Raw genomic sequence first — 10,162 nt, forward strand, 5'->3', positions numbered from 1 at the left:
TTTCACACCAAGGCCTTCAGTGGTGTCCAATCTGAATCAGTCCACCTCTTAACACCATCATTATAACACCACTGATACAGAAACCATCGATATTATAGAGAAATGCAGTATAACAGAGTGCTGCATCACAGACAGGTATCTCATATACAGTGTAAATAAATGCCATTACTAAAGCATGAAACCCAATGAACACAATTCAGCAAGTCTCCTTTCACTGTAGCCGCAACTGCACTGCCTGCATACATCATCTCTATAGCAGAAGCATCAATATTAACCTCATCAAATGTCCCTGGGATTTCTCTGGGTTTATTGTAAATTTTTTCTTGTGGAATTGAACTTAAGGCAAATTGTGCATTTTTGTTGTAAAATTGTACAAGAAAAAAAAAAACGTTAAGAAAACACAAAAGTTGAAACAGTTCATGAAAAAAGCTTATCATCTGTTTTGAACTGTTCGCTGACCTTTTCTCACGATGTCCAGCTTTTCTAAAAAAATTAGTCTTAATTGTTCTGTGACCGAATCAATTTATTCTCCTGTCAGCCATTGTGTAATGGGAAAAAAAACCGCTATAAAATCCAAATATATTTTAGCTTGTGCAGTTTGCTAGAGATGCAGTTTGTGAGCTCTGACTAGTGTGCTTTGTGACCATCCAATCAAATCATTTATTTAATTATGAATTAAATAAATTATTATAAAATTAATTAAAACCCCGGCAACACGTGATGGCTGAAATCCGATTGGATAGAAATGCTAATATAAACATACACTACTAAAAGCAGTGCAATAAAGAGAAAAGCTATAAACTGAAGAGACTTAAATATTGGAAATAATTTCATAGATATTCATAATTTAAATGTAATTCATTGATTCTTATAGCGTTTAAGCCAGAATAGACGGCCCATCACTGATATATACCAGTATTTACCTATGTTCAGCCCATGGTGAGGTACAGATCTATTCATGTATTGGGCTGTAGTCAAATCATTTATACAGGTACATGTTGAATTCTTAAAGAATTCTAAATAATTTTTCATTATTAAATGACCTGAGCATTAAACAAAGTCACTTTATTTTTATGTATAATAAATTGCATTGTACATGTCAAGATTAGTTATAGGTTTTTTGCTATGAAGCCACTATAATAAACAGTATAGCATCAGGCTTGGAGACATACAAATATTTTTTTAAAATTGTTTATTTAAAACGCAAAACAATTTATGCAAACACTATCATGTCCATTTTTTTAATGTTGACAAAACAAGTATGAGTGAGACAGTCTCGATGCAAATGAGTGAGGAGGATTCAGACTGTAAAGGCAGCACAATGCTTCTAGCAAACGCTATTCAGGTCCTTCACATCTGGGCCTTAACTCCTGACATAAAGTACAATCACAAAAAACACAGCTCATGCTATTCAATAGCAGAATAAATAAATAGTCGATTAAGATGTAAAGAAGCAAATGTAGTAAAATTAGCAGCAGAATCTCAATGAAAAGCTCTTTGATCAGTAGTGTCACTAATCTAATTAATTATTATCAAATAACACTTTTCATCCCAACTCTAGTTTCCTTATTTGAAACTGTAAGAAGTATTAAATCAATCAAACTAAAAAAAAAAAGCTCTATTTAAAAAAAATACAAATATATTACTCATTCACTATACATGTATAACATTCACATGCTCCCATTAGATATGCAGCAGCTAACTAAATGGTCAAAGGGCAGCGTGTTACATTCTTTGAGTTTGGTTTAAGTCCCTTTCGGTTGTTTTCTTTTGTCTTCCTACACTTTGTTTATTATATCTCTGTAATTGCTTTATCCCTCAAAATAGAAAGATAATTGCAAACCTAATGTAGCAGACGGATTCACAGTATTTTTTGTTATTGTGCGAGCGTTTTACTAACGTAAATATTTCGTAGCATGATCCTAATAAACAGAGCAAGTACAGAGCAATGGCAAAATATGCAGGAGATCTAAGGCAAATAACTGCATTCCAGGCAGCATCCCTTTTTTTATATTTTTTGCTTTATCTTCAAAAATACTTTCTCGTCGTAACAGTTACTGTGTTAAGTCCATTGTGCTACCCTCAGCGTCTGATGCCTTGTTCGTGTTCATTCTCCATGTGGCAATGTAAAACATGCTGAGATGGCTAGGATATAATCACTGCTGTTGCTATTGTTTGGGGGGTGAAGCGGGTAGTACTGGGTCTCTGAGGTGTAGTGCATGAACTGTAGTAGGAGTAGACAAACATATACTTAGTACATACGGGGGGGCATCCATAGATACAGAGTTAATGAAGGAGATATCAACAGCGTGCAATGAGGGGAATAATTCCAAAGTGAAGGCAGAGAAGTGGGAGGGGGAGGGGGAGCGGGGCAGAAGAGTAGGGACGGGGTAGAGGAAGAGAGAGGAGTGCTCAGTATTCCTCCTGGTCCAAGTGGGCCTGCTCGTCTATGTCCTCATCTTCTGGTGCTGCAAATCCTTCCTGCATTCCGATAAACATGCCATTTTTTAGTGTTCATTCTCGTCTCTTGATTTCTAAGACTACATTCACACTAGCAAGCAACGAGTCATTCATACAGCTTATATACTGTCTCTTGTGGGCATGTAGCAAACACTAATGATACTACTTGCGGTGTGATCTGTTTAGCATCTTGTTTCAACTGTAGTAACAATGCAAGCTAACTGTGCTGAACGGCATTAAATTCTTCCGCAGCGGACCAGCCTTCGTTTCCCACGCGCATCAATGATCCTTGGCCGCCGATGACCCTGTCGCTGGTTCACCACTGTTCCTTCCTTGGACCACTTTTGATAAACACTGAACACTGCAGACCGGGAACAAACCACAAGATCTGCAGTTTTGGAGATGCTCTGACCCAGTTGTCTAGCCTTCACAAATTGGCCCCTCACGCAAATCCTTACGCTTGCCCATTTTTCCTGCTTCTAACACATCAACTTTAAAGACAAAATGTTCACTTGCTGCCTGATAAATCCCACCCACTAACAGGTGCCATGATGAAGAGATAATCAGTGTTATTTATTTCACTGCTCATAATGTTATAATGGCATAATGGCACAATTAATGAGTGTCATATGACAGGATAAGGTGCGTTAGGTCGATTTCAGTGCATCACTCTACAAGCTGAACTAATTACATGCTACAACCGGATTGGTCCGTGGAAAACTTCAAGGCAATTGTTTGAATTTTCTGCATCTTATTATCATTGACTTGTTATATCGTCGACATGAGATTTATGAAAGTTATGCACGCATACTTCAATTTGCTTTGTGTTTCTAGTGTGAGCTCAGGCTAAGGCCTGCTCATTCAACTGTTATTAAATCATGATCCACTCCTCCACCCATTCTAATATGCACTGGGGTTGGGAATAGTCGGGCATACTGTACCTCTGTGGCATAAAGGATGTCGATTATCCGAGTGAGAACGGAGTTGTTCTCGTTCTCGTGTTCCTGGCAGATCAGCTCAATGTCTCGCAGTTTGCTGAAGTAGAAATCTCTTTCCTTCTCCAGACCGTCGACAGTTAACTTCAGTTCCATCAGCTTTGCGAAGGAAATTGCGGGAGGGGGGAAAAACAGGGAATGACAACTTCTGTTACTACTGAGAGAGGACAGACAGAGGTTGATCTATTCTGAGGAATATATGTCATTAAAAACAGGCCAAACAGCTCTGAACCTATAATGAGAATATTGGACGTACACTATTGGATCTATTGTGATCATTTGCTAGAATATGACTTAAAAAAAAAAAAAGAGTTCACTCATCTGTACAAGTAGTAGGCCAAGGTACATAAACAAAGTCATATCGGTTAATAAAGATTAACTTTGCAATTGGGAATAATTATATATTAACAATTATATAAAATATAAATTATATATATATATATATATATATAAAACAATTATACATCACCCCACTCACGTGAAACACTGGAAGGCAGATTAAGATGTCCTTACCCTCCCAGTGACTCTACCTGTTGATTAAGCTCCATGATCTCAGCATCACCACCTCCGTTCCGAGCGAGATTGGGGTTCTTCCTGACAGTAGTGTTCATCACCCTCTGTGGCGTGGGCATGTTTTTGGGTACTGTCGGTGACGTTCTCTGTGGTCCTGAAATGAAAACACCTTCAGGGATGAGCCGTAGTCTTATTACCATCAAGCTATGCAGTATAAAGAAAAACATGTTTCATGCAGTAAGCTGCTGTACTTTAAATATGCAGAAGTAGCAAAGATTGAATGATGTACTAGGCTAAATCTGGTGTTTAAAGCCTGAGTAAGATCAGCCTGCTAGTCTGAAGCCGTTGCATGGACATTTTGTTAATACTGTAACATTGGTTAAACACAAATAGTAACCGAAACGTTAACATTGTCTGTTTAGGCACGTTTAACCAAAGCCACATCATTATGAAAAATTTTATTTAAAACTGAATTGTAGACTTTTTCAATCCAGCCCAATGACATCACAACAAAGGTCAACTGTTTACCATTTTTCATTCGCAGATTACTTTTCACATTTGCTGTCCTATTCTTGATTTGAAAATGGCATAATATAATATAATATAAGATGTACATAGAGCTTCCAGACATCTTGGACTGAAGGGTAACTGACTAAGAGACGCAAAAAGTCTTTAGAATAATTATACATTATTGAAACTATCAGCTATCACTGTGCAACTTTGGTTTTTAGTCACATGTTTGCATTCTGAGTTTCCTCAATGGCACTGAGCTGAATATTTTACCACAAGATGCGATTTCACACTGTTCACTTGTATGGAAGCTTGAGCATGGAGCAAACATTCCCATGGCCGTGCACAAACCGACCACTTGCAGGGTAGAAGCTCAGCGATGGATGCAGCAGAAGTGCAGTAGAATCATAGGGTTACCTGGACCAGTTCTCTTGGGTTTGTGGGAAAAGTGTTCACCTGGATTCAGGGGAGGAGCAATGTCTTGACCCTGTCTAGCTTGGAGAGGATCGTATTCTTTTCCATCATAGTTGGCATCGAAGAATTTCTTGAACCACTGGACGAACTCAAAGTTGTCTTGGAACTTCCCCTTTACAAGCTTTTCTACTGGGATTATCTAGTTGAGGAATACATGAAATATATATTTACAAATAAACATCATTCAGGTCATTTTCAACTCTTATAATACCGAGTCTGTATTTAACTGAATTTGTTGTATAATCTTAAGTCGTATCAAGACACTCGCTGCCTGAAAACCTGATACCAAAATAGGAATCTTTTAGTTCTTCTATAAATAACAGGTCACAATATACAGACACTTGATACATAACACTGTCAGATATGCGACATCATGACTTTAATTGAGCTATTTAAGCAAATAAAACTTGACTTTTAAAACATTATATGACACACATTGCTCAAAAATAAGCTATATAATATGGTGCAGAATAATATGCAAAAAAAAAAAAAGACTCACTTTGTCCACGCTCATCCTCTTGAAAGCTGCCTGGAGAACTTTGAAATTGTGTATATATTCGTGCTCCAGCTTTGCTTGGAATTTCACCTTCTTTAGAAAAATGCACCCTGGAAATAACATGTCCATGAACTGACAATATGCTGCACCTAGAGACAAAAACAAAACAAAAATGTTGACCTGATTGTAAGTCCTTTATGCTTAGGTTATGCCAGTTTGTTTGGGTAAACAAAGCGCATCAGTTAGAATCACACAAATTTGGGGAAATCTGTTGGGGAAAACAATGACCAGGATAGTGAATGTAAAAAGCGATAGTGAAACTGTCAGCGTGTTTAGTGACTGTGAGACTCACCTGAACATAGCTGTTCTATTTTGGTGTAGCTGAGCTGGAGAGAGTCATTTACCCATGCCAGCATGTCATGTCGGCTCAGGTTCTCGTTGGTTACAGACGTGGAGTATACATTCACCGCCATTCCTAACATAGAGGAAATGATGTAAAAACGGTTATTAGTAATATTATTATGTCTGGCTAGACTTTATCTACTGGAATTTGACTGGAGAGTGAAAAGTGACCATTCCAAGGTGAATTTTTTCACTTTAAGAAAACAATTATGTCTTTTAGATAATTAAGACTGATCAATCATGTGCAATTTGACTTGGACAGAGTAAACAATTATTATAATATTATAATACTATTTTACTTAATTTATGTAAATCATGTAAACACTATACTGTATATCCTGCACTTGCTGATATTGCACTCTGGTTAGACCCAAACTGCATTTCGTTGCCTTGTACTTGAACATGTGTAATGACAATAAAGTTGAATCTAATCTAATCTAATCTTATTATTATTATTATTATTATTATTATTATTATTATTATTATTATAGAGAAGTGAAAAAGGTCAACACCTTCATTATCAGTTGTCACATCGGATCTTATGTAATAGATTCAAAATAAAAACATTAAACAACATCCCTGGTAATCTGAACAGTTGAATCATCACACGGTAAAAAACACAATGACATCACATTGCTCATTCGAAAGTCAACCCCAGCACTGAATACAAGTTACCAAGTAACAGGACACACCTGGTTCATCTGACCTATTGTTGTGTGATGGATACCAGGGCTTCTCAAAGTGCCTGGATTTCTTTGGGTATTTTTTTTCTTCTTTTTTTTAAACACTGGTGGAAATCCAACCCGTATCCAAGCCTCACTGCAGGCATGCGGAGGGGTGTCTTTGACTTCAATATAAAGACGTGCTTGGTAATTCTGTAGTCATTAATGAAAGCCGATTCTCTTTAGTTTTCTGGGGCGAATGAAAAATAAAATGTGATCGAATGAAATAGGCACAGATGAGTCTGTGCTGGTGGAGATCACAACCCATCATTATAATTTTTTTGAAGTTAGTTTCCCTGTTTGACTACTGGAAGCGGCTTGAATTGAATGAAACATTAAGTCAAAATGAAGAAGCCTATGAATAATGTCAACTTGCTTATATATATATATATATATATATATATATATATATATATATATATATATATATATATATATATACAGTGAGGAAAATAAGTATTTGAACACTCTGCTATTTTGCAAGTTCTCCCACTTAGAAATCATGGAGGGGTCTGAAATTGTCATCGTAGGTGCATGTCCACTGTGAGAGACATAATCTAAAAAAATAAATCCCGAAATCACAATATATGATTTTTAAACTATTTATTTGTATGATACAGCTGCAAATAAGTATTTGAACACCCGAGAAAGTCAATGTTAATATTTGGTACAGTAGCCTTTGTTTGCAATTACAGAGGTCAAACATTTCCTGTAGTTTTTCACCAGGTTTGCACACACTGCAGGAGGGATTTTCGCCCACTCCTCCACACAGATCTTCTCTAGATCAGTCAGGTTTCTGGCCTGTCGCTGAGAAACACAGAGTTTGAGCTCCCTCCAAAGATTCTCTATTGGGTTTAGGTCTGGAGACTGGCTAGGCCACACCAGAACCTTGATATGCTTCTTACAGAGCCACTCCTTGGTTATCCTGGCTGTGTGCTTCGGGTCATTGTCATTTTGGAAGACCCAGCTTCGACCCATCTTCAATGCTCCAACTGAGGGAAGGAGGTTGTTCCCCAAAATCTCGCAATACATGGCCCCGGTCATCCTCTCCTTAATACAGTGCAGTCGCCCTGTCCCATGTGCAGAAAAACACCCCCAAAGCATGATGCTACCACCCCCATGCTTCACAGTATGGATAGTGTTCTTGGGATGGTACTCATCATTCTTCTTCCTCCAAACACGTTTAGTGGAATTATGACCCAAAAGTTATTTTTTGGTCTCATCTGACCACATGACTTTCTCCCATGACTCCTCTGGATCATCCAAATGGTCATTTGCAAACTTTAAACGTGCCTGGACATGTTCTGGTTTAAGCAGGGGAACCTTCCGTGCCATGCATGATTTCAAACCATGATGTCTTAGTGTATTACCATTAGTAACCTTGGAAACGGTGGTCCCAGCTCTTTTCAGGTCATTGACCAGCTCCTCCCGTGTAGTTCTGGGCTAATTTCTCACCTTCCTTAGGATCATTGAGACCCCACGAGGTGAGATCTTGCATGGAGCCCCAGTCCGAGGGAGATTGACAGTCATGTTTAGCTTCTTCCATTTTCTAATGATTGCTCCAACAGTGGACCTTTTTTCACCAAGCTGCTTGGCAATTTCCCCGTAGCCCTTTCCAGCCTTGTGGAGGTGTACAATTTTGTCTCTAGTGTCTTTGGACAGCTCTTTGGTCTTGGCCATGTTAGTAGTTGGATTCTTACTGATTGTATGGGGTGGACAGGTGTCTTTATGCAGCTAACGACCTCAAACAGGTGCATCTAATTTAGGATAATAAATGTAGTGGAGGTGGACATTTTAAAGGCAGACTAACAGGTCTTTGAGGGTCAGAATTCTAGCTGATAGACAGGTGTTCAAATACTTATTTGCAGCTGTATCATACAAATAAATAGTTTAAAAATCATACATTGTGATTTCTGGATTTTTTTTTTTTAGATTATGTCTCTCACAGTGGACATGCACCTACGATGACAATTTCAGACCCCTCCATGATTTCTAAGTGGGAGAACTTGCAAAATAGCAGGGTGTTCAAATACTTATTTTCCTCACTGTATATATATATATATATATTAATATAAACAGTCTGTTACAATGGATTTGCAATGGACAATTTGCATAAACACCTGTGCATTCAACTGCCCATCACTGCACCATCACCCAAAATAATAAAACTATAATGAATGGACATTCGGTGTCACCCAGATGATGATGGGGTCCCTTTTGAGTCAGGTTTTTTTCGAGGTATCTTCCTCATACGATCTCAGAGAGATTTTCCTTGTCACTCTCATCACTGGCTCACAGATTAGGAATAAACGTATAGGCACTAACGTATAAATTCACATTTTGTAACCTATTTATAGAGGTGAAGCTGGGACAGTGCTCGTGCTACAAATAAACCCGAATTGAATTGTTTGGTCGGTGAACATTTTAAAAATAGAACAGAATATCCCTGTGGATATATAAACAGATCATGATACAGAGTCCCTGCTTACACAAAGCTCCTTGCTGCACTGGAACACATTTCCTAACAGCATCATGACCTTTATTTGTGGTGTCAGCAGGTCAGTGGCTCTCTGTGACATTTCAGTGGCAGTGCAAGCATGGGTGGGTTTGATGAGCAGGTGTTCAACGCTTGATTTTACTTGGAAATGATTGTACATGATATTTCTTGAGTGGAAACACGTTGAGCTTCACCGTTCACCTTTACTGAATCTCTGCACTGGGAAATGAATGGCCTCTAATTCAGCTTCAGGGGAACTGCTTTACACCGCGCAGGCATATTTACTGTACACACACACACACACACACACACACACATGTCTATAGTGCTAACATGAGGTAAACTGTGGTGGGATATTTACTATGATAAAAACTTGAGGTAATATTTGCTGAGCTGTCAGTTACTGTGCAGTGTGTCCGAGCAGACCGCATTACAGACTTGTACATTTCCTCCCAGCAAACCTTCAAACAGGCCCACAGCGTCGTTGTCGTCTGTTTAAGATTCACAATGCTCTTATTTTAATTTTAATTTTCATGTAAAAGAAAAAAGAGCGACATTGATGGTTGTTAGGCCGCGGCGCGCGCGCGCTGCACACCGTCCCTGTAACCGCCGTCTCACCGACTGGACTCTCCGACACTCCGAACCATGAAAGGCCCGAAGCCGAAAAGCATTCGAGCGCGTTTTTCTTTTTCGCTTTAGCAAGCAAACAACAAGAAGAACAAATAGATGCTTCTAAATGATTTGCTGTATTACCTTTTCTGTCTTGTTTCTCCAAGTCGCCTACGTAACGCCTCCTGTCAAAATCCCAGACTAGCCCTGCTGGTTTAACGGTTACAGCGCGGTGCAGTGGTTAGTAACGGGCCGCCCCCGCCACTACTGCGCATGCGCCGGTCTTTACCCGGCGCCCCCCGCCACAGCCGTGTGTATGGCCAAGAGTTAGAACACTGTACACATACCAACTACCACACATGTGGAAATGTACTTATTAATAGTTATTATATCATTAGTAGTAATATCAAAGTATAAGTCTAATAATAACAATAATTTTATATTTGCTACATTGTACTCCAATAAAATGTCATGTTGACTGGAA

General features: G+C 38.6%; 1 protein-coding gene across 4 annotated transcripts; it reads right to left on the reverse strand.

Annotated features, from left to right (window-relative positions):
- Positions 1–1,164: 1,164 nt before the first annotated feature.
- mapre3a (microtubule-associated protein, RP/EB family, member 3a) lies at positions 1,165–9,955 on the reverse strand. 4 transcript variants are annotated; one of them, XM_083543795.1, is made up of 7 exons: positions 9,823–9,947; positions 5,801–5,923; positions 5,452–5,597; positions 4,896–5,091; positions 3,986–4,122; positions 3,402–3,554; positions 1,165–2,821 (listed from the first exon to the last, which is right to left on the reverse strand). In XM_083543795.1, the coding sequence occupies exons 2-7, from the start codon at positions 5,919–5,921 to the stop codon at positions 2,777–2,779; spliced, it is 798 nt and encodes a 265-aa protein (XP_083399921.1). In that variant the 5' UTR covers positions 5,922–5,923; positions 9,823–9,947; the 3' UTR covers positions 1,165–2,776. The 4 variants fall into 4 exon arrangements, with proteins under 4 accessions (XP_083399921.1, XP_083399923.1, XP_083399924.1 ...); XM_083543797.1 differs by having other exon boundaries at positions 1,166–2,821; positions 4,935–5,091; XM_083543798.1 differs by having other exon boundaries at positions 1,168–2,481; positions 9,823–9,910.
- Between the last annotated feature and the right edge of the window lie 207 nt (positions 9,956–10,162).

Source organism: Silurus aristotelis (assembly GCF_946808225.1).
Source record: "Silurus aristotelis genome assembly, chromosome: 6".
Taxonomy (NCBI): domain Eukaryota; kingdom Metazoa; phylum Chordata; class Actinopteri; order Siluriformes; family Siluridae; genus Silurus; species Silurus aristotelis.

What these genes read in the sequence shown, in the direction of transcription:
- mapre3a (XM_083543798.1), bottom strand. Translation starts at nt 5,921, where the DNA reads ATGGCGGTGAATGTATACTCCACGTCTGTAACCAACGAGAACCTGAGC. An exon ending in AATAGAACAGCTATGTTCAG is followed by an intron (nt 5,598 to 5,800) that starts GTGAGTCTCACA and finishes TTTTGTCTCTAG; the next exon opens with GTGCAGCATATTGTCAGTTC. An exon ending in AGAGGATGAGCGTGGACAAA is followed by an intron (nt 5,092 to 5,451) that starts GTGAGTCTTTTT and finishes TTCCTCAACTAG; the next exon opens with ATAATCCCAGTAGAAAAGCT.